We start from the raw sequence: 24,909 nt of genomic DNA on the forward strand, positions 1-24,909 counted from the left end.
ACGCCCACCTCCTCATACTCCCCTCCCCTAAACAGACTTCCACCCACTCACCATCTGTAGCCTCCCTTCCGCCCCCCGCCCCGCCCGCCCGCCCGGCTCCCCCTCCCCAAGAAGCAGACCTGCACAGTGGGAGACAGGGACCCCGCCAGACGCTCGGGTCGAGCGCGCAGGACTGACCTCTGCCCGCCCGGGAAACTAACAAAGGCGGTGCGCTAGCCCAGATCCCAAGAGCCGCGAGTGCCGGCCGCGGGGCGGGCGAGCCTGGGCCGGGCCGGGCGAGCGCCGGGCGGGGGCTGCTCCGGAGTGGGGAGCAGCGGCGCCGGAGGACGCAGATCTCTCCCCGCGCGCGCCGCTTGGACGCCGCCGGCACCATGGGCTGCTGCACCGGGCGCTGCTCGCTCATCTGCCTCTGCGCGCTGCAGCTGGTGAGTGCCCCGCGCGCCCCGGTCCCGGGACCCGCGCCTGCCCCGGGACTGGCCTCCCCGGACCCCTCCGCGGACCCTCGGACCCGGACCTCCTGGCGCTGGGCGGGTGTGTGAGCTTGGCGCTCCCGCCGGCCCCCGCCTCCTCGCCTCCCCGACTCGCACTGCCCTCCCGCCCCGGGCGCTCAGCCGGTCGCCCTTGCCTGGCGGGAAGGCGCGGTCTCCCTCCTGGCCCCACGCTCTGGGGGTCACCGCGCACCCAGCGGGCGTCGCCTGGAGGTCCGGGGGCCGCTGCCGAGGCGCGGGAGAGTGCGCGATTTCCCCGCCCCTCCGGTTGGACCAGAGGCTTTAGCACCCTCCGCTCTCCTGCTGAAGTTTCCCCAGGGCTCGTGGGCTCTTTCTTTTGGGGATGATTTCCAGTAACGTTGTTTAATTAGAAGGTGCTTGCGAGTGCTCAGGTTCTGAGGAGACAGAAACAGCTTGAACTCTTAGTTAAGGCTAGGGTGGCTCTTACCTTCCGCAGTTTGAAAGGTGGTGGTTGAGGAGTCTTGGATCTCCAAGCGGGAAGTCTGGCTGTGTGGTTTTAAACAGAGCATTCCAGCCCCTGCGCTTCCAATTTCCGTTTAGATTTTGTTGAAAGGTTGCTTGTTCAGACAGCGACAGACTGACAGTTGTCATCAGGGAGAGGACGAGTGAAAGGCTCCGTTGGCACGGTGGCTTGCCAAGGGAGTGCACGTACTGGGAGGTGAAGGATCCAGAGTGAAGGGGGAAAAGGCTTTCATTTCAGTGGGGGGTGGGGAATGCTTTTCTAACATATGTCCGATGGGGACCTAGATTGGCCCTGTGGTCTCTTCCATAGTCACTTGACGTGAAGGCTACAGACCCATCGTGTCAGACTTTCGTGTGTGTGAGATTCATAGACATCTTCTCCTTTTACACTTAAATTCTGTAGCTGTTCTGCCAAGCTTTCTTCCAAGTGTTGTTTTTTAAAGTCACAAACACTAACTAGCGTATTTTGACTAGCAAGGGGAAAAGCTTTTCAGTGAACTTTACTGAGTGTCAACCCTTGTAAGACTCATTAACTGAGAGATGAAATAATGCTCTTTCTTTAATAGTTAGTCCTTGTCCCCATGAATGTATTAAAAGGTTTCACTTTTCTCTTGCCTCAGTGTTCCACTCTTCCCTTAAAACCTCACTTTAGACCCATTCTTCGTTGTTTACATAATATGTGCATAATTTATGTATTTATAGACTTGCAATCAGTGGCAAGTTTTCCTTAAGTCTATAGGCTAGTCCCTTCAGTCCTGTTAAGTAGGACATATTATACAGAGGAGTTTCTTGAAAAATAATTTTAAAAATCACCTGGACATGAATGTTTTCTTTCCCTAAGAAGGTCATGGGATAATTTACACTTTGGTTATTAGAAATGAACATGGCTTATAAGTTGGAATAACTGAATAAATATTTAGTCAACTCTTGAATATGCAAGATTGTCATCAGGAACACTGGCTTGTATAATGTACAATGGCATAATTCTTTCTGTTGTACATGGAAATAGCAGGTAAGGGTTTTTGATGCAGTGGGTTTATCAATACAATTATGATCTTCTTAGTTGGTATTATAATATATGTGATGATAGTATGTTTGGTGTTTCATCTATCAGCCTGGAATGCCTCCACTTTTCACATACAGCATCTCAACTGGTACAAATGCAAATTATTCTTCAAAACTTATCTCATAATTCTACCTTCTCTATGAAGTCCTCCCTGGCGCTCCAGGTAAAATCACTCACTTCTTTTCCTTGAATTGCATAGCACTTTGCTTTTTCCTCTGTTGGATCACATTTCATCTTCTTATATTATTTTATTTACCTATATCTCTCATCTCTAGACTGTAAGCAACCTGAGGAGAAGGATTAAACATTATTCATCTTTGCAAAACTTGAGAATTCTTAAGAGAGCTCATATCAGGAGCTGAACTATATTTGCTGAATGTTTGATAGTAATTAACATTTGCAATCCATACAGGGTTTTAGCATAAACTATTTTATTTTACTCCTAAAATTATCCTCTGAGGAAGGCACTCATATCACTAGTTGGCAGATAAGGAAGGTGATATTCAGAGTTCAACAACTTTTCCAAATCAATAGTTTTCTCATAGTAGAGATGAGTGATGGTAAACGTTTAATAATTGGATATCAAACAAAACAAGTATGTGTTATATTACATATATTATTACCTTATGGTATTGTATAATACCTTATATATAACATATTTAAAGAATGTATAGCACTCACCTGACTAATAATAATAATAATAATAATAATTGTAATGTTCTTTACCGTAAATTTTATATAACCAGTTTAATGCTGGCAGAATCTTTTTGTTGAATTTGGTAAATGCTTGGTTCTATAGTTCTGACATGAATGCTGGATGATGTTTTTATTTACTTTGAGGAATAATAGGAAAGTGAAACAAGGAAGCCAGTATCGGAATTTCACTCCATCAGTGATGTGGTGTTGGTTCACAACCTCAGAAACCTCTGGAGTGAAATTCAGAACTGGCCCCCATACACAGAGACTGAAGGAGGAGAGACTGAAGAAAGAGGCAGGCCATTCCAGATTGGTAGGTGCCAGATTTCATAAGCAAGGTAATTTACATTCGAAGTTGCTGCAAAATGACTAGATCGTTGCCCCTGCTGACTAGAATCTTACAAGTTTAAACAGAGTCCTTCACTGGGTTCACTCGTGTATATCATCTCAGGTCTGAACAGCACACTGCTTTCTCAAGGCTGTGTCCTTGAAATGACTCCCACAGTGGGCAAGATGTATATTCCAAGGACGGGGGAAGGCGTAAGGAGGCTTGGCTAGTCCTGGTCCAGCTCAAGGGTCAACTGGCAGTCATGTCCTCTCAATGACCTCCTTCAGCAGATTCTTTGCTGAGTTGGGTAATCATTTTCACATGCTGGAAGATTTCCTCAATTATTTTGTGTGCTATTGACAGGATAATGACATGACACATTTTAGGTTTAATACGTGTCATTGGAAAACATTCTCCATGGCTTTCTTAAGCCTGGATCATCAACAGAACAGAGTTACACACTGATTTTTAGCATTTGCCAATTTCTGTGGTGTAAATATTCCCACCTTGGTATACCGTTACATAGTATTTCTCGCATACAGATAAAATAGGCATAAGTAAGCTCAAAAGCATGGCAAAAGTAAAACACAGGAGAATAGGAAGGGATGCGTTTTAAATATTTAGTACCTCTGTTTTCGTATTATTTACTTAAATTCAAGCTTATGTCATTTAATTGTTAATAATGACTCTACTTAACAACTGGCTCCCAAAATCATAAAGATGTAACTGACTCTCTGAGCCGTAATAAGCCTACTCCAACATGCCACTGGGTAAAACCGGTAAAAACCGGGTAAAAAGATCTGGTGTTCTTTCCACTGAAACCAGCTGTCATTTTTTTTCCCTTTCATTTTTTTTTTCCCTGCTGACACCAACTGTTGGAAGTTGGAGGTTATGAAGCAGTAAATAAGAGTGGGTGTTGAGAGGGGAATGGCATGTGGAGAACACATTTGCTGAAAAGAATCTACATGCTAATGACTAGGAGTAACTGCGCAGGTCATTAAAAGATGGCACATTAGCTCCCTCTGAAAGTTAAAGAAACAAGGGAAGGTTTTTATTATCTCATTCGCATTTCCTCCAAACCCCACTCCAGAGTGAAACATCAGGTTGGGAATAAGAATTGGAGAGAACTCATTTACAGGCTACTGTATTTGGGTGAGCTTTGCTTTGCAAAATCTCATTCTTTCTACTTTCTTCTTTCTCTTGGTCATCTCCCATCGTTACTTTTTCTCCATGCTTCTACCCCTGAGCAAATGTGAGCGTTTGCCCCAGATTTTACATTCCTGTTCTTAATTCTGCCAAATGAATTTAAAGAGAATCTGAAAAGCCTGAGTGCACATCCATAGAAAACTGTGCCAATAAATCCTTTCTGAAAAAGCCATTCACCGCTGTGTAACGGATTCATCAAGTCACCTACGAACTTTTAAATATATTTTTTTGTAAGGCTACTTTTCATTTTGCTCGTTTTCGAATGATGTGTATTCTATTATCATGTATGTGTAATCTGGAAATAAAAAGAAACACCTGATCATAGGCTTTTAGTACATTATTTTTAGTCGCCACATTGAAAGAAGTCTTAACTGCATTTTTGAAAGTGTACAATTGACGCCACATGCCACTTCCGAGCCACCTCTCATGGTGGCCCCACTGAAGGGTTGAACTGATTAGGTTGGCAGAGATTGTTCCCACCGAGCTCAAGACATTTTCCTCATATCACAGAGGTGACTTGAAGACACATTCAACAGAGTTTTTTGTCCCTGGATGTTGTATAACCAGAGGAGATTTATTGCTCCCTGCATCACTTTACGGAAGGGTGACAGCCATGTGCCTTTTAGGCCTAATAATCACTGGAACAAAATTCAAAAGTTTCACTTTACGTATCTATAGTAACAGAAACCTTTAGAAGATTTACAGAAAATATACAGCTTTGAACACCTTCATAGGCTGTATGTTTTTATTTTAGGGAACATCCTCTCAAATTAAAGAAAACTAGTGTTTTTGTTATTTTTTTTTTCTCACAGTGAAAACCAAGTTAACTTTCTCTCCATACCGCATTCGAGCTATCTTGTCACCGCCTGTGACACGGTAATGCTGAGGTAAAATGTGTTGAGAGGTGTCTGGATGATGATGGTGTCCTTGTGGTAACATGTTTTAAACTTAGTTTTGTGAAATGTAGCACTCATCTGGCCTACATATTTGGCCCTGGTTGCAGAGAAACATTTATTTTACTCTGTAAATATACTGATACTTTTGCTTTAACATTTTTTTTTCATTTTATCAGCTCTTTCTTTTCTCCTGTGAAATAGAATTCTTAATCATTTAATTTCCATTCTTTTTCTATGTTGAAAAACTCTGGTTCCTTTTATGAAACTGAGGAAAGGTTAGGGAAATAAAATTATGCCTAATAATGAGACTGGAGTTATAACATGGTTGCCGTTGAAATCCTTAAAATATTCTGCATTAGCATTTTTTTTTTTTTTACAAACCCAGATCCATTTATAGCTCTCTTGTTATCTTGTTATTTAAGTATACATTCAGAGTATTGAATTCACTTGGGAGATATTCTATTCTTTTTTTTTTTTTTTTAAGATTTTATTTATTTATTAGAGATAGAGAGAGCCAGCGAGAGAGGGAACACAAGCAGGGGGAGTGGGAGAGGAAGAAGCAGGCTCATAGCGGAGGAGCCTGACATGGGGCTCGATCCCATAACGCCAGGATCACGCCCTGAGCCGAAGGCAGACGTTTAACCTCTGTGCCACCGAGGCACCCCGAGATATTCTATTCTTATGGTCTTGTTATGGGTTGAATTGTGTGCCCCCCCTCCCCCGCCAATTTTTATTTTGAAGTCTTCACCTCTGGTAATTTAGAATCTGATCTTACTTGGAAAAAGGGTCATTGAAGATGTAATTAGTTAGATGAAGTCATATTGGAGTAGAGCGGGCCCCCTAATCCATATGACTGGTGTCCTCATAGAAGGAGGAAACTTGGACACAGGTATGGACAGAGGAAGAATGCCCTACGAAGAGGAAGGCAGAGGTTAAAGTGATGGTTCTACAAGCCAAAGTTTGCCAGCCAGCCACCAGAAGCTAGGACAGAGGCATGGAAGAGATTCTCTCCCCTGGCCCTCGGAAGGAAACAACCCTGCCAAAACCTCGATAGCAGTCTAGCCTCTACATATCTAGCTTCCAGAATGGTGAGACCATACAATTTCTGTGGTTTAAGTCACTCAGTTAGTGCTGTTGTATTATGACGGCCCTAGCCAACTAATACTGATCTTTTGTTTATTTTTTTTATTTTCTTAGGGAATAAATTTGTGTTTCTTTGTGTATGTCCTAATTCTTTTACTGGCTTTTAAGTGCACAAAGGGCAAAGACTTTAATTTACTCACAGAATCTTCCACTCTACCCTATAAAGGGTAAACACTCAGTAAATATTTGGAGAATAAATTAATGCAGAAATGAAGAGCTAAACTTTATTGAATTTTTTTAATGTGCCAGACATTGTTCTAGGTACTTTGTACCTATGAAATCATACAGTTCTCACCACCACTCATTTTAGAGGTTTAGAAAATAAGGCAAAAAGAGTTTGAGTAACATGCCCAGAACCATACAGCTGGAACCAGGGTTCACATTCAAGTCTGCACTCTCTTTACTTTGTTCTCTCCTTAGTGGACTTGAAATAATCAACAATATTCAACAAATATTCATGGAGTCCCTAAGCACAGGGCATACCAGTGTGAATTATATCCGAGGGCTGAAGGGCTGTCAATAAATATGTAAACAAAGACTGTCTAATCACAGATGTTGTCAAATGTCATTAAAGAGATGAAAAGTGTACTTCTTAGATGGGGTGGTCAGGACAACTTCCCAGAATTTAGAAGCTGAGTCTGAAAGAATAACCAGGAATTTGTCATACAAAGAGAAGGGAACCGTTCTCAGCAGAGGAAACCAAATGGGCAGAGTCTCCAGTTTTAACAGAGCTGGTATGTTCCTAGGTGCACAGGAGTCCGGCGTGGCTAGGGTGCAGTAGGAGAGAGGGCATGCTACGAGATGACATTGGCCACATGCTTCAACACCTGACTTTGTTTAAGGAGCGATGTGGATCCATTGGAGCATTTTAAACAGAGTCATGCCATCATCTGACTTACATTTCAAAATACTCTCGCTGCTGAGTAGAGAACAGATTAGAGGGAAACCAGAGGAAATGGGAGACAGGATGCTCTTCTGTTATTCTGAGCAAGAGATAATGCGAGTCAGGCACATGTCATAACAGAACAGATGGGGAGAGGATGGACTTGAGACATGAGTTAGGAGGTAGGAAGCCTAGGACTCGCTGATCTACACGTCTTGTATAACACAATATAATTGGTGCTTTTTACGGAAAGTGTGAGAATTGGGTGTTGTGGGGGTGGAGGTGGAGCAGGGGTGTTTTTCTGGAGGCATAAAGGTTCTGTTTTAGACACTTTGAGATTCTAATGCCTAGAGCCAGCTGACTGTGAGGTTTATGAGCCTGGAACGCAGAGGGTAAGGCTGGACCGAATATTCAGAATTGAGAATCATGAGCAATATTGGTGTTTAAAGCCCTGGATGAGATTAGTCAAGAGAGAGAGTGCGAGGATAGATGGGAAGAGAACCAGAAACAGGACTCAAAGTTGTAAAACTGAGAAAATGGAAATGAGCAAAGTGCACCAAAATGGAAATATTTGCATATACTTGTCTGACTTTATTCTTCTTAAAATGTCAAGTGCTATTGATTTTTTAGAAATCTTCCCCGATTTTAATGAAATCATTTTCATTCTGATCACTTCCATTTGGATTTTGGTTTTGCCTAGTTTGTTTGTTTTGTTTTGTTTTCCCCTAAGAGGATAATCGTTATCATAAGATTTGGAGAAATAAATTACTTTCTATTCTCAGAACGTCGTTAGTGCTTTGTACTTAAAGAAAAATCATCTACTTTGTTCATCTTTTTCACCATTCTGTCAGAAATTTTACAATGTATATTTTGGGTATTAATAAAAATTTGAACAATTATCCTGATTACGTAAGGAAGAATTTCAAATACTTTCAACATAAGAAATTTTGACTTAACATTACTTAAGATTTGGGTATTAGTGACAAAATGCACATTAATATAAACTTGGCCTCGTTTCTTTGCAAGAGCTTGCATGCGTGAGCAGAAAAAAGAATAGATCTGTATCTGTATATTTTGACTGTTTTCTTAAGCATTTGTTTCTATCAGGTGAAGTATGTTTGCTCAAAGTAGCAGGATTCAATTGTTACTTAGTAACAATGACTTATTAAAGATAAAAACAAAAGCCAGAACAGAAAACACAAAATTTGAGGGCTTTTAAAACAAGATGACAAACAAGTAGAAGAATGTCCCTTCTTTTCTCCCAAGGCCCCAGTGTCCAAATGGAACAATAATAGTGCTAGGAAGAAAAAAAAATGGAGCAAACAGATGACCAGCACAACTGAAGAGTCCAGGAAGACAGGAAGCAGAGCGTATTTGTATTTGAGAGAGCGGAGCCTTAATGGAAGGTCGCCTGCTTCGCGCACTGTGTTGAGCTGCGTTCTGCTTGCCGCTAGGGGAGCCCTGACATGGGGCCGCAGAGTTGGACGACTTCCAGGTTGGCCTTTTTAGGGTTAGCTGCCTACTGTCATTGTGGAGGTGATATGGAATAGGAGAATAAGTATGTTAATTGTTTTGAAAGCAAAGCTGGTTAATGGGTACGTTAGGACTTTCGGTAGTTTAAACAACAATGACTGGATGAAAAAGACAACCGCAGATGATTACTTTTTAATTGCTTATTTTGATTTTCTTGTAATACTTCTTATGTTACCCTTGAAGGCAATTTTAACATTAAAAGGCGAGATTTTCTAACGTCATTTTGGCGGTGTTCTGAATGTCAATTTTAGGGAGACTATTTGGCAAATGGTTGATAACATTCGAGTGGACTTTCTTGGGTGCATCAAAAATTCATGCTTTTAATCCCCATTAACACTAATTGGTATTAATGTGTGTGAATCTTCATGCATTTACAACAGAATATAACATTAGACTAAAAGAAAACACTTTATCAATGATTAGTATTCAAAATGCCAGTTAAATGGTAGTACAAGCAAATGACACATTGCGGAAACTCATTTACATTTTTGATTTGGTACATTTTGCAAACATACTAAACTAAAATAGGACACAGGCCCTAAATCCCTTCGATAGAACATTTTTATCTTATGGTCTAGATAGGGAATTGGAGAACAGATATTTTAAGACGGGCATAAACAATTCTTGTGAAAGCATTGTGTCTTACTCGATGCCATAGAAAAGGTGAAAATTTTGAACGAGTAGATTGCCGTTGTGTTTGGTGCTAGTGAGAGAATCCCTCGTTCCTTGATTTGGAAGAGAAGCATCTGTCTATTGAGAAAGAGATAGAAGCGTGAAGGCCAGTGGGCAGCAGGGGTCAGAGGTGCTGACAAGGGTTCTGATGATCAGAATTAGATGGTCCCTTATTAAGGGAAGCAGGGCAAGATCATGGCAGTGTTATTGATCTTATTCTTTTTTTCTAGGTTTTTTCTTTTCTTTTCTTTTCTTTTCTGCATAGAGGACCATTCTTTAGAATGGTTTTCCTGATTAATTGTATTTCAGAATTATAAAGTAGAATTAAGTGTTTGAGTTTCTTCTCTCCACTCCCTTCATGGGTACTTGCATTATGAATGCTGTCCTACGGATACCCAATTCCTTTATTAACAAGAGGTATTGGAATAGGATTTTAGCTATCAGATTCTCGTAAGAGATATGAGGTCAATGGATGTGATGATAAGTCGTAAATATATTTCTGACGGTTTCTCTCGATTCCAGTAATTAGAGACAAGGCTGTACTTTGCTATTGATTAATATGTAATATGATAAGTGCTTGCATGTGGGAAGCCCTAGGCAATAGAGGTTGATTGGTTAAATCGGTTAATTAAGGTACGAAGAAGAATGCTCTAAACTTAGGTTATGTTTCCTGCACTGATAACTAGCTGTAACTGATCATAATTAAGATAACGGGAAATAGAAAATTCTCGTTAATGGCAACTCTTTATCAATTTGTATTTAAAATATAAATTCTTGATGAGGGATCTCTTGCAAGTGGTGGTTGATGTAAGGTAATGTATCTTAGATTTGCAGGGAGCTCAAGAAATTATCTAGAACTGTCTTTAACACCATGGCAGAGCTCTGCCTGACACCTGAATGCTGAAGACTCTCCTGGTGATTCTTAAATCTCTGAGAATGGAAATTTTTACTGTTAGCAAAGTCATCCTTTTGGTTTTTTGTTCTTAGAGATTTTATTTATTTATTTGACAGAGAGAGAGCACAAGCAGGGGGATCAGCAGGCAGAGAGGGAGAAGCAGGCTCCCCACTGAGCAGGGAGCCAGAAGTGAGACTCGATCCCAGGACCCTGAGGTCACGACCCAAGCTGAAGGCAGAGGCTTGACCAGTTGAGCCACCCAGGCGCCCCTGTGTTTAAACTGAATTTCTTGTGCTTTGATTTCTAACTTCTCTTCTATACATGTGCCTTTTATGTGGATGAGGAATAGCAGATGGAGGCAGTGAGGTACTGGAGCTGGCTTGTACCAGCTGGGGAGCGTTCACTGGTACATTTCTAGAAAGTCTGCGAGCCAATTGTGAAACCCAGCCTCTGTTAAAAATTAGTTGTATACATTTTAAATTAAATTAAATTAAAACTCAACCTTCCTGATTATTTACTGCATCGTACTGTTAACTGTGCTATCCATTGTGTCTGTGCGGTAGACATTCTATAGAGCGGCGTGTTTCCAACTCTCCAACTAGTGAGAGCATATTGGTAGCTAGAAATCTATTATGGTGGAAGTATTTACATCAAGAAAATACACAAACACCACAACTCAGGCCCTCCCGCCACCCCTCAGAGGCAGATATTAAACATTTACCAGCGTGCTACCAGGCAGGGGCTTTCCTCGGAAGAAAGCCAATTTTCTTGTACAAGGAGGGACTGATTTATAAGCCCTTAATGTAACTAATTAATGCATGAATAGAAAGTATATTTCCTAACCTAAATGTTTTATTTATTGCTTTGAGTGCATCTGTAAAATTGTTTAAACATAATGGAGGAGTTTTTTATTTTCAGAAGTTCCAATATTAACTCCTTTTGTGTAATAGCTTTCGGACCTCCCTGTGCATTGTAGTTGATAACTGATTTGCGACTCCATGATCCAGAATTGATAATGATTCCTAAATTTCATTTCTAGGTGACCGACTACGCTCTAGAATCCCTCACTTACCAGGGAAAGCCATTTCTGCCTAATGCATGTTAATCGACTCCCATGAGTGATGGAGGACTTACTCTAAGGCCCAGCTTGGCCACCTGTCTATGTTATTGGTTCTAATTAGCTCCTTCCACAGGGATGCCAACTAATCAATGGCAAAAAGATCAAAATACCTTCTTGCATCACATCTGGTTCTTCCTGGCTTGGGATGGGCTTCAGTTTTCTGTTCTCCCCAGTTGAAATCCTCAATAGTCATTCTTGAAGGAGGCTGTCTGAAGGTGATTTATTTGAGAACACACTGAAAGATATTATTTATTTTTTACTTAATTATTTTTACTAAAAGCTATTTTTATTTTTTTTTATTTTTTAAAGATTTTATTTATTTATTTGAGTGAGAGAGAGACAGCCAGCGAGAGAGGGAACACAAGCAGGGGGAGTGGGAGAGGAAGAAGCAGGCTCCCAGCAAAGGAGCCTGATGTGGGACTCGATTCCAGAACGCCGGGATCACGCCCTGAGCTGAAGGCAGAGGCTCAACGACTGAGCCACCCAGGCGCCTCTAAAAGCTATTTTTTTAAAAGTAAGCATTGTCACCAGTTGGAACAAAACCCTATTGCACCTCAGTTTCCTTGTTTCATTCTTTTAACATCTCCATAGGCAGATAATTAATATATTCCCATTTCCAGATGAGCAAACTGAAACACGGAGAGATTAAGGAGTATATGAAATTGTTAAGCTATGGCTTAAACCATTAGAAATGCAGAAATGTGGGTAACAAAATTCTATGTGTGTTACCTTATGACTGGATTAAGAGAGTCATTTTTTTGGGCTCAGGCCAAACCTGCTGGAAAGACTAATTATTTAAGCAAGCAATTTCTTTACATAAAATGTAATTTTAAAAATGTGATCCAGGTGATTTAAGTAATAAGAAGAGACAGTGTAACTCTTTGAAACAGTTTTTATTTCCCTTCTGCTTCTGTTCGTAGACGGTAGCTTCCTCATGATTGATAACTGTATTTGGAGTCCCTCAGGAGGCACCCCATTTTATCCTAAAACAAAAGAATGAAATGCAAGTGTTCTGCAGACCAGATATTCCACAATTTTTGCATGCTCTATTTTCTTCAACAGGTAAACCACTTCTGAAATGCTTTCACTGTCCAGATATAACTTTCTAATACCATCGGGACATCTACTCACAAATATCCTTTCTCTCCATGAGAGTTTAAGACACATTTTGTTTTTCTCTCTCTGATGGGAAACTTCTTCTTGGCCTTGGAGTGTATGACTGTCAAAGATCTCAATGTTACAGCCACGCCATTGACTGAGAGTCTTAAATGCAGGGCCAATTAGAGAATCATTAGATGAAGCCTCTGAACAATTAGGAAGCCTGCAAGGATCCTCTAACAGTCTTTTCATCTGAACAGAGAGCTGTGGTTGGAAATACAGATGGAGTCGTCCTCGGGGATCTGTCCTTCATACACAGGGTTCTGTTGAAGCATTTCACAAGTAGGAGACTTAACGTTTTGTAACATTTCACAGACTCCATCATGCAGAGGAGCATTGGTCATCTATTATTAATATGTTTGCTTGACTAGTCCTAAAATATTTGTATACATACTTTTTAACTCCTTCTCCACTGATTATATTTTTATTGGACGGTGGAGGTTTTGGGGAATTTGTTTTAAGATATAAGTAGTACCTTGATTTTCTTTTAAGACAATACAAAGTACAGGATATCGATTTTCTTCATACATTTTTCAATGACAAACCCACTTGATAGTTGAAAAAACTATGCATGGAGTCTAATTCAAGATGCTTTATTTTTGTCACATTATACTGAGGAAATAATATGATTCTCATAGTTTAGAGGACCATATCAAAACTGATGAGATAATTATTTTTAAACATATTTCAGACATGTGAACTTTATAATATTTTTAGTCATTATAAAATTCGATTTGATTTTGAAATGTTGATTAATGGCCATTCTACCAAGGAAAGGTTTTTAATGCCCTTAGGGCATTAGGGTAGTTAAAGCTCTATTTATAAAAAGAAATACACTTCTTTGGTCATTCTGTATTTTGCATTATATTTAACTAAGAGATAATCTGAAATTGAGATTTGCGTTAAGCAACACCTGCAATGCCCACGTGCTTTCCATGACTCAAAGCAAAAGGAAAAGCAATGGAGAACTCTTATCCCACAGGCATCGGAATTATGCTAATGGATGGTTAGCTGCTGTGTAGCCACGGTTTTCTCCAAGGTGTTCTGGAGCGCTGGAGATTGATCGTGTAGGGACAATCACAATGAGGTGGTAGGATTAGCTCTGTAAGAACATTTAATGTGATCTAACTTACCCCAAGATAGCAGCAGAGTCAGATGACATTAGAAACAGGTTGTCCAGGGGCGCCTGGGTGGCTCAGTTGTTGGGCGTCTGTCTTTGGTTCAGGTCATGATTCTGGGGTCCTGGGATCGAGCCCCATGTCGGGCTTCCCACTCGACGGCGAGTCCACTCCCCCTGTGTTCTCTCTCTCTCGCTGTCTCGCTGTCTCTCTCTCTGTCAAATGAGTAAATAAAATCCTTTAAAAAAAGAAAGAAAAGGAGAAAAAAGAAACAGGTTGTCCAAATTGAACTAAATGTGAGTTAAAAGATAGTGCAGTAAGTCATGGCAAATTTTATCATCTTTATCTGTGTAAGCCTAAGGGATAAAAATCATTGAACATTTCGGGGAGTTTCTGATAATCAGGCTTATTTTCTTCTATTAGGTTCATGTATAGGGGAAATGATGCTTTTGGTGGGACTAAACTACATACTCATGTCTAAAGTCCATTATATGCAATGAGAACAATTTGCAAGAAAGTCCTGGAGATAAAGATCTTAACAGTAATAAGCTACAGACAAAAATTGAATGAGCATTGAATATTGGAATGCATAAATATAAACATGATATGTAGCCATTCACTCTTGTCAACATTTATCAGATATATTTAAACAAAAGAATGTGAGAGTTTCATGTTTTCATAGTGAAGTATTTTGAGAAATGTATAGCCAATTTTAAAGGGAATGCTAATTTGGAAACATTTCAGAAGGAAAAATGAAGGAATTCAGATTATTTAGCTTAATGGTGGATTGTTGGTATAACAAGATGCTGTCTCAGAATGTTGAAAGGAAAATATCCACACACACCCCTCCCCCCCGTTTTCTTCATCCCTGGAATCATTGTCCTGCTGTTTATATTCTGACCCGCCCTAGTTATTGAGCCAACGTTGACAGAGTAGTACATATGTCATCTTCAGCTCTTCAGGTGGTTGCCAATAAGACTTTTTTTTTTTTAAAGATTTTATTTATTTATTTGTTAGAGAAAGAGAGAGGGAGAGAGCACAAACAGGGGGAGCGGCAGTCAGAGGGAGAAGCAAGCTCCCCACTGAGCAAGGAACCTGATGCGGGATTCGATCCCAGGACTCTGGGATCATGACCTGAGCTGAAGGCAGACGCTTAACCAACTGAGCCACCCAGGCATCCTGGTTGTGATGAGACTTTAACTCATATACTTCAACATCTGTTTTTCTTAGAAGCAGAAAGAATGCATGGCAACAATATAGCAAGATGACTTATCAGTCAAAGATGACCTTCCCAAACGCACCACGTGTTGCTGCTTCCCCACTTGGTTCCTGAGCTTTCTTGGTGGTCCCTAATATAGGTCCCACCCTATGTTATTGGCCTGGGCCTATCGATGTAATGAGATGCAATAACTTAGCACCATATTTAGTTACATCCTTTGCCTGTGCTTCCTGCATCAGTCTCTGACCGCCATGAAAGATGCAGACGCGGAGGTTATATACCAATTGTCATTGCAGACCACCCTCACTCTGCAAACCCCAGCGGCAGCTTGATCTGTTCGGCTCTCCATTGTAATGATAAAATTACAACAAAGCAGTGCCTGTGCCACTGCTCCTGTGACCACCGTCTGCTGGCGTCACCCCATGAATTCTCTCCTCAGTTGTATTTTTGTGGATGTGACACTCTTATGGAGACTTTCAGAGGCCACCTGGAACAGTGTTTTATGATCTGGCCTTTTCCACCCATATGGCTGAGAGAGGAGCCATGTGTCATTTTCCAACACAGTCCCTTTCTTGACAAAAAGAGAAAAGTGATATCAGAAACTTGTACCTTATGGCAGCACATGGCAGATAAAAACAGGTGCATAAAAGGTACCATTACAGAAAATGAGTTTGACGTTAATTTAGGCGTGTAAGTGACCAATTCTTAACTGTCTACTTCTCGAATCATTGTTTAAAATTACTACCTAGACTTTGAGAGTAAATGCATGTTTCTTTCTACTATTCCATTTGCTATAGATGTATGCGTGTGTGTGTGTGTGTGTGTGTGTATGTGTGTGTGTGTCTGTGTGTGTATAAAGCCACGGCAGCGACTACTCTATAATTACTCTCTTCTGCAAAATGGCAGGCACTTTTGTCTGAACGTATGTTGTGAAGCTGTGGAAGGAGGTTTTGAACAATATCTCTACGAATATTTGAAGAATAGAGTAGATTGGGGCTACTTATATCTAAAAAGATAGACACAGCTTATATTAGTCAGTTCCCTCAATGTGATAGATAGGTATCCTATTATATATATATATATATATATGGAGATTTATTGTAGGAATTGGTTTATATGGTAATGGAGGCTGAGAAGTCCCACCATCTGCTGTCTGCAAGCTGGAGGACCAGGAAACCTGGTGGTATAATTCAGTCTGAGTCTGAAGTCTTCAGAACCACAAGGGCTGATATCCAAAGGCAGGAGAAGATGGATGTGCCATGAAAAGAGAGTAAATTCTCCCTTCTGCCCACTTGCTTTATTTGGCCCTCAACAGATTTGCTGATGCCCACCGGCATTCCTGAGGGCGATTTACTTTACTGATTCAAATGCTACTGATTCAAATGCTAATCTTTTCCCCAAAACACCCTCACAGGCACACCTAGAAATAATGTGGATTTCCCCCCCAGTTTTGTTGAGAAATACACATCATTGTTTAAGGTATACAACACGATGTTTTGATTCACATATATTGTGAACTGGTTATCACAGTAGGTTCAGCTAACATCCATCCTGTCATATAGATACGATAAAAAGAGAAAAAAAGAAAAGAGAAAAAAGAAAAAAAATGTCCTTGTGGTTAGAACTCTAAGGATTATACTCTAAACAACTTTCTTAGCTGTCATATAGCAGGGTTAGCTGAAGTCATCATGCTGTACCTTGCATCGCTAGTACTCACCACTGGAAATTTGTACCTTTTGGCCCACTTCCTCCAATCCCCGCTCCGGCCACCCCCCACCTCCAGTAACTGATTTCTGTTCTAGGAGATTTTTTTTTTTTTTAAAGATTCCGCATGTAAGTGAGACCATACAATATTCTATGTCTGACTTATCTTACTTAGCCTAATGCCTTCAAGATCCAACCGTGTTGTTGCAAATGGTAGAACTCCCTTATTTTTGTGGACTAATATTCATATATATATCGCAGCTTCTTTATCCATTCATCTACCAGTGAACATTTAGGTTGTTTCCATGCCGTAGTTATTGTGAATATGCAGCTATGAACATGGGGGTGCAGATATCTTTTCCAGTTAGTGTTTTCATTTCTTTTGGATATATTCCCAGAAGTGGAGTTGTTGGATCACATGATAGTCTTTTTTAACTTTTGGAGGATCCTCCATACTGTTTTGTCTAGTGGCTGTACCAATTTACAATCCCTCCAACAGTGCACAAGTGTTCCTTTTCTCCACATCTATGCCAGCATTTATTATTTCTTGTATTTTTGATGATGGCCATTCTAGCAGGTGTGAGATGATATTTCATTGTGATTTTCATTTGCATTTCCCTAATGGCTAGTGATGTTGAGCATCTTTTCATGTACTTTGGCCTCTTTCCTATATCTTCTTTGGCAAAATGTGTGTTCAAGTCCTTTGTCCATTTTTGGTTGGATTATACGGTTTTTTTTGTGTGTGGGGGGGATTTTTTTGCTATTGAGTTATATATATACAACTTTATATATTTTGAATGTTAATCCCTTATCAGCTATATGATTTGCAAATATTTTTTTCACATTCCATTGGTTGTCTTTTTACTTTGCTAATGATTTTTTTTTTTTGGTGTATGGAAGCTTTTTAGTTTGATCACTCCCATTTATTTATTTTTTATCTTGTTGCATGTACTTTAGGTGTCCTATTTCCAAAATCATTACCAAGACCCATATCAAGGAACTTTATTTCTGTGTTTTCTTCTAAGAGTTTCATGGTTTCAGGTCTTATATTTAGGTCTTTAATCCATTTCCAGTTAATTTTTGTGAGTGGCATGAGATAGTGTCTAGTTTCTTTCTTTTTTTTTTTTTAATATGTGAATATCCATTCTTCATTGAGTATTTTTGGTTCCCTCGTCAAATTTAGCTGACCATATATATAGCTTGGGTTTATTTCTGTGCTGTTGATTCTGTTCCATTGATCTGGTTGTTTTCATGCCAGTACTGTACTGTTTTGATGACTGTAGCTTTATAGTATGGCATGAAATCAGGAAGTGATGCCTCCGGCTTTGTTTTTCTTTCTTAAGAATTCTTTGGGTATTTAGGGGCTTTTGTGGTTCCATATAAATTTTAGGAGTGTTTTTTTCTACCTCTGTAACAAATGCTATTGGAATCTTGAAAGGGATTGCACTGAAACTATAGATGACTTTTGGTAGTATTAATATTGTAACTATCAATTCTTTCAATCCGTGAACACAGGATACCTTTCCATTTAATTGTCTTTCAATTTCTTTCATCAATTTTTTTTTCAGAATACAGACTTTTAACCTTCGTTAAATTTATTCTCAAGTATTTTATTGTTTTTGATGCTATTGTAAATGGGATTGATTTCTTTATTTCTTTTTCAGACGATTTATTGTTAATATATAAAAATACTACTGATTTTTATGTTAATTTTGTATCCTGCAACTTTACTGAATTCATTGATCTAACAGCTTTTTGGTTGAATCTTTGGGATTTTCTCTATATAAAATCATATCAACTGCAAGTAGAGATAATTTTACTTCTTTCTTTTTAATTCTGGTATCTTATTTCGTTTTCTTGCCTGATTGCTCTAGCTAGGACTTCCAGTACTATGTTGAATGGGAGTGGTGAGAATGGGCAGCCTTTTCTTGTTCCTGATCTGAAATGGAAAGCTTTCAACTTTTTACCATTGAGTATGATGTTAGTTGTGGGCTTGTCATGTATGGGCTTTATTATGTTAAGATCTGTTCCTTCTTTGACTAATTTGTTAAGAGTCTTTATCATAAATGAATGCTGCATTTTGTCAAATGCTCTTTCTGCATCTATCGAAATGATCATTGGATTCTTTTCCTTCATTCTATTAATGTGATTTATCACATTGATTGATTTGCATGTTTTGAAACATCCTTGCATCTCAGGGATAAATCCTGTTTGATCATGGTGAATGATCCTTTTAATGTGCTGCTGAATTTGTTTGCTAGTATTTTATTGAGGATTTTTGCATCTGTATTCATTAGGGATATTAGCCTGTAGAGAAATAATGTTTTATCAACTATCTGGGCATCCCTTAGCCCTGTCAAATTGACACATAAAAATTACCATCATAAGCCATTATTGAGGCAGAAAGATAAAACAAGAATCTTTCAGTAAATGTTTATAGGCATTTAATAGGTATATTCCACTTGCAAAAGCAAACATTTTTGACATTTGCTTATTTTTAAAATTGTAAATTTTAATTGTGTGGTTTCACTTAACTATAATATAAAGCATATTTTATATTTTAATGATGTCATTGAGTCAGTTCCCCCTCTTTTTTTATTAACACTTAAACTTTACACTCTATATATTAGTCTCTGGGAGGCTCTACGTTGGTGAAACTTTTTTGGTTGCATTTTTTTCAGTACAGGTTTGCAGTATGTGGCATAAAAACTATAATTAGGTGGATTTAGATTTGGAGGCACAAGGAAATTTGAAACAATTCCAAACTTTTAATATCGCATACTGCCTTCCCGATCAGTTTGGCTTAAGATTTTAAGTTATCTGAAAGTCTGTGGATTCAGATATGCAGTGTAATTCCTGCATTATCATATATGACCACAGGGAAAATTAACAGCACCCTGGGGACATATTTCTCAGGATATTCCATGCCCCACAGAACTGCTTTAAATTGAGTTCTCTTTTACTTCAAAAGGAGCTCAGTCTTTCTTTCTCTCTCCTCCCTCTCTTCTTTCTTCATCTATTCTTCTCTTTTTCCTTCCTTCTGCCTTTCCTATCTTATATTTGTTTTCTACCTTCTATTAACTTTGTGTAGAAAAAAGGGAGTTTGAAGGGCTAATAATATATTTTATAATGTTACATATTATTCCTGAGTGCCAATTTACTTTTGGACATTATTATTCCCATTTGATATTCTTGTAGCACCTAAAATTAACTCATTTCTACCAACAAGATTGTTCGTGAGGCTTTTTAGGGCCTCATCTATGAAATCACAACAGCAAATTTGATTAGATAGATCTGAACCAAATTTCAGAAGCCATTACATTCATTCATTCTCCCAAGCATCTATTGATCTATTCGTGACTTTATTCAGGTATAATTACTGGGGCTACTCATGTGCTCTGCACAGTACCAGGCACTGGCTGAAGAGGGCACACATAGTTGGCCTCTCATGGAGTGGGGCGTATAATGATGAAACATAGTTTAGTTACGGTAAATGTCTGAAGCACAGAGGATTATAACATGAGTAATTGTTACACATCTGTTTTTAGCTAATGTTTGTAGTAAGATTGTGGTTAATATTAACATGACCTAAGAAAATGTTTGAAATAATTTTTATTTACTATTTTCCATACTTAATGTGTGTCTGTCTATGAGAAGAATTAAAAATCAGGGGTGCCTGGCTGGCTCAGTCAGAACATGTGACTCTTGATCTTGGGGTTGTAAGTTCGAGCCCCATGTTGGGTGTAAAGATTACTTAAATAAATAAAACTTTGTAAAAAAAGAAAAAAAGTCATCCTTATCCTGAGGAGTTTATAGTCTTATGACTGGAGACAATTAAGTAAATAGATAATATCAATGTAATGTGCTATGTATGATACAGAACTAAACTCTGGGGCTGTGAATAGGCATCAAACCCACGTTAAGAGCAGGGCACCCAGGGAGGCTTCCAGAAGGAAGTCACGCTGAAACAAGTGTGCAGGATGGTGGCTCAGTGTCAACCAATTTGGATAAGATTAACTGATTGATATGGTCATGAGTAAATAATTTATGCACAGTATTGTGAACAAAGTAGAAGGTCAAGCCACATGGAACACTAGCAATAGCTAAAAGAAAGAGAAATAGTAATAAGCGATGGAGTTTTCTAGAACGAAGTCTACCATATCTTCTCTGATAGAGCTAATAATAGGTGTGAACATTAAAAAAAAAATGCTGTAGCAGCAATATGCCTCTTCACACATATGCTAAAATGTCCTGAGGGGTTTTGGTGCCTCTTGGCTCAGAGGGGAGTGATAAGGGAATCCCAATCAAGGGGCCCTGGACTCCACTCCTGATCTTACTTTGTAAGACATAAAGACTATGAACATTTCAGCAGAGCAGTTAACATTTTATGTTTTGTAAAATACTGAAGTCTAACTAAGACTTTATTTGGGAAGGTGGTTCTCCTCCTGAAATGACTCTTAAAGCCACTTATTTAGAAAGTGTGAAGTGGTTGATTTATTAAAACTTAGATTATTTATTTTTATTTATTAAAATTAAAAATAATTCCTAATTAAAATTCTTCATAGGAAGTTTCCAAATTTAAAAAATTAAGACTTTTCTCTTCACATGCATACCTGCTCATTAAATGAGGGCACATGCATTTAAGAAATATACACACATACAAAATAAAAACGATTATTTTAAATATATATTATCAAAACTTCAGACATGTTCAAAGGGAAACAGCATGAAAGAGTTAATCTACATAGTGTGACTTTTAGGGAACTCTTGAGAATTATAATACATATTCCATTGAAGAAGCAGGCTGCCTCCATCACTGCCATTGTACAATAATTATATGTAAAGCAAACATTTTTACTACGTTGTGTTATTTTCAAAAGTATAGTAACTCTGTTTTCTGAGTTATAACAGATAACAAACAGAACTTTCTTTTTGTGTTCCACAATTGAAATTTTGGCTTGTGTAGATTATTCAAAATTGCAGCAATAGAGCAAATGAATCAGTTCGATTTTCTTGCACAGCATTTTTCCTTACATGGAACCCATTTGTTTACTTTTTAATAGATTACTAAGTCAGTGAACTCTGGTGAAATTTCAATGGAATTTCAGTGTTTTTAGGTCAAATATTGGCAGTTTTGTATATTTTCCCCTATTTGTCACTTTTCTCTGGGCAGATAATATGCTACCCTAACATGAGTCTGTTTTATATTTGGAAATGGTTGTCTTCTCTAAAGTATTAGTCTGTGCCAACGTTCCAGATTGTTATCACTTTTTAGTTTATTTTTTATTATTTGTATGTCTTTCCCCCTATTGTAAGGATGGAAGATTTCTGTTCCACTTGTTTTTGAATTCCTCGTAGTGCCTCTACCCTGATTTACACATAGGAGCTGCTCAATGGATGTCTGTTGAATTCTGGATAAATGAATTATTGTTTCCTATAACATCAAGATGCTTTTGGTTACACAAAACAAAACACACAAGTAAAAGTTGCTTAAAACAGTGCTATGCAAAGTGTGATCCATAGACTGCTACCAGCCCACAAACTTCATTTCTGATCTGTAAGGAAAAAGTAATTAAGTAAGCATTTAGAGATATTCATAGCAATTTGAATTTATAGTGATGTTCGAGTGTCTGATCATTATCCTGAGAATTTGTTTTTGTCTTCAACTGATTGAAAATTAAAACAAAAACAAAAACAAGCAGTTCCTGTGTTATAGAGTGTTTGAGAAGACACGTTTAGACACTGAGAGTTCTTTCTTTCTCTTCTCTTCTCTTCTCTTCTCTTCTCTTCTCTTCCCTTCTTTTCTTTTTTTAAGATTTTATTTATTATTTGTCAGAGAGAAAGAGAGAGAGCATAAGCAGGGGGAGTGGCAGGCAGAGGGAGAGGGAAAAGCAGGCTCCCCACTGAACAGGGAGCCCGATGCGGGGCTGGATCCCAGGACCCTGGGATCTTGACCTGAGCCGAAGGCAGCCGTTTAACCGACTGAGCCACCCAGGCTCCCCGACACTGAGTGTTTCTTAATAAATCTTACATAACAAGAAATATAGAGGGAAATAGTTGCTGGGGTTGGCTTCCCAGTTCAGCAATGTTAGGGCTCAAAGTTGGTGTTTCTGGGATTCCCTTTCTTCTACCTGGTTACGATATGCTTTCCGTGGTTCCAAGTCTTATGTTTTCCCATGAAAATACTCATCTCAGACAAGAAAGGGATAGATGGAAAAGAGCCTTTCCTCTCTTGTAGCTCTCTTTTCATCTAGAAAGAGAATTTTCCAGATTTCCCCCCATGTTTACTTGACGAGATTTGGGTCACTTGCCCCTCCTCAATCAATCCCTGCAGAACTGTGCAAGGCCCAGTCCAGCATGACCCACTCTCTAGGCAGGACACCTCGCTGCATGAACAGAGCTGGGGTTCTGTCAGCAAGAAGGACTAGGGAATGGCTGTTCTGCACATTTCTCTAAAGACCTAACATTATCAGAAATTGTCACAACCACTGAGAATATTTTAGTGAGTGGAGAAGTATAATAATAGCTCCAGTTGATAGAATGCCTATCATGTTAGGTATTTTATGTGATTCTTCGTATTTTGTACAACTACCCTGTACACAGCCAATGTTACTCTGTTTTACAGATAGGGAAAATGAAAGAGAGAGAGGTTAAGCACCTTGCCCAAGGTCACATCCCTGGGAGGTAGAGCAGAGCTGGGAATCCTGAATGTCTCCACCCAGGTTCTTTCTACTGTGCTGCAAAGGCTAGTTTTGTTTGATGCCATAGGGTGAACAGGCAGTGTATATGACTTCAGAAATCTGGGAAGGGCTGACCCAGGACTGACTTGAGTGATGCCCTTATTTATTTATTTATTTATTTATTTATTTATTTATTTATTTTTAAGATTTTATTTATTTATTTGCAAGAGTGAACAAGAGAGAGCGCACAAGCAGGGATAGGGGCAGAGGGAGAGGGAGAGGCAGACTCCCCGCTGAGCAGGGAGTCCCATGTGGGGCTCCATCCTCGGACCCTGGGATCATGACCTGAGCCAAAGGCAGGTGCTTAACCTACTGAGCCACCCAGGCGCCCCAAGCGATGCTGTCTTTTAAGTAGGTAGTGTGAACTAAACATTTCCGAGTGCTCTCTGGCACATGGGTCTATACTTTCTTACCTTCAGAGAGAACTTGTTCTGCTGCTGTCTGAAAAGCACCCTCCCCCATACAACATCAGTCACTGTCAGTTGCTGCCCCGAGAGTCAGAGGCCCCCTCTCTTTTCACAGGTTGGCCCTAATACGCAGATGGAGGTATTTTCTGTAATTCTGCAGTCTAGAAGACCATTGCTCAATAAAACTCTTGTGCCTGGTGGATAAGTATAGCTTGAGACTTTACTAATATGTCAATACTATATATCAGCAGCACCGTAGCTTACCTAGGCTTTGCTGGGCTTTCAGAAACCATTCTGAACCCGAAAGGATGCCAAACAACGAACCTTCAAACAGTTCTTTACAACAAAACTCTTTGGTAAGCTGAAAATTGCTCAGTTTATGGGGTTTTCTCTCAATCCTATAGCTTTTCATATTCCAATTCCCTAGAAAATTGCTTTTGAGATAAGTTAGATGGTATATCTCTGGAGCAGTCCATTTTTTCCCCCATTCTACTGCAGATCTGGACATATGATCCTAATTATCTTTGACCATGTTCCTTTCTGCAGGTGATACTCTGTTCTAGTTAATGCATGCAGCATAGCAAAGTTGATAGCGCTGTGAAAATAAGCTTTGGAACATTCGTGTTTAATGCCTGAATATGTGGATTTTATTACCACTGAAGATTTTAGCATTTATCAAGCTATGTGTGTCCACCTTGAGGTGTGCTTTTCCTCTCACAGCCATTTATTGTCAATTATACTGAATTGTAAGTTAGTTCAGGTCAACAACTTTGACATGCATGACATTTGATGATGCTCATTAATGTTGCTAACACTGCCTTTGGAAGAAAACTCTAGCATGTACATAATGTATAATTAAATATTCTTATCAGATTCACCATTTCATGAGAAGTTATAAAAACACTTGGGGTAAAATAAGTCCATCTATCTTCTAAAAATTTCCATGCAGTTTAGGTTAAGTGAAATAAAAGTAATAATTTATGTTGAAGTACAACTAATGAAAACAATTGAATGAATTTATTTTATTTTAGCTCATCTGGAGGTCTTCATGCTTTTTCCATTATTTGGTAACTCAAGTATCAAATGTTTACCTTGAAAACATATATTATTTGTATTGCAATTATGAGGGTGGCTATGTCAAAAATTGGGGTGTC

General features: G+C 39.1%; 1 protein-coding gene across 1 annotated transcript in view; it reads left to right on the forward strand.

Moving 5' to 3' along the window:
* The first annotated feature begins 359 nt into the window (after window positions 1-359).
* Window positions 360-24,909, forward strand: part of NKAIN3 (sodium/potassium transporting ATPase interacting 3) — a 592,671-nt gene continuing 568,121 nt past the window's right edge. The window contains exon 1 of the mRNA XM_048212582.2: window positions 360-425. Coding sequence (XP_048068539.2) covers window positions 372-425 — 54 coding nt within the window. The 5' untranslated portion in view covers window positions 360-371. The remainder of the gene's footprint in view (window positions 426-24,909) is intronic.

The sequence above is a fragment of the Ursus arctos genome, unplaced genomic scaffold, assembly GCF_023065955.2.
Source record: "Ursus arctos isolate Adak ecotype North America unplaced genomic scaffold, UrsArc2.0 scaffold_6, whole genome shotgun sequence".
Classification (NCBI taxonomy): Eukaryota; Metazoa; Chordata; class Mammalia; order Carnivora; family Ursidae; genus Ursus; species Ursus arctos.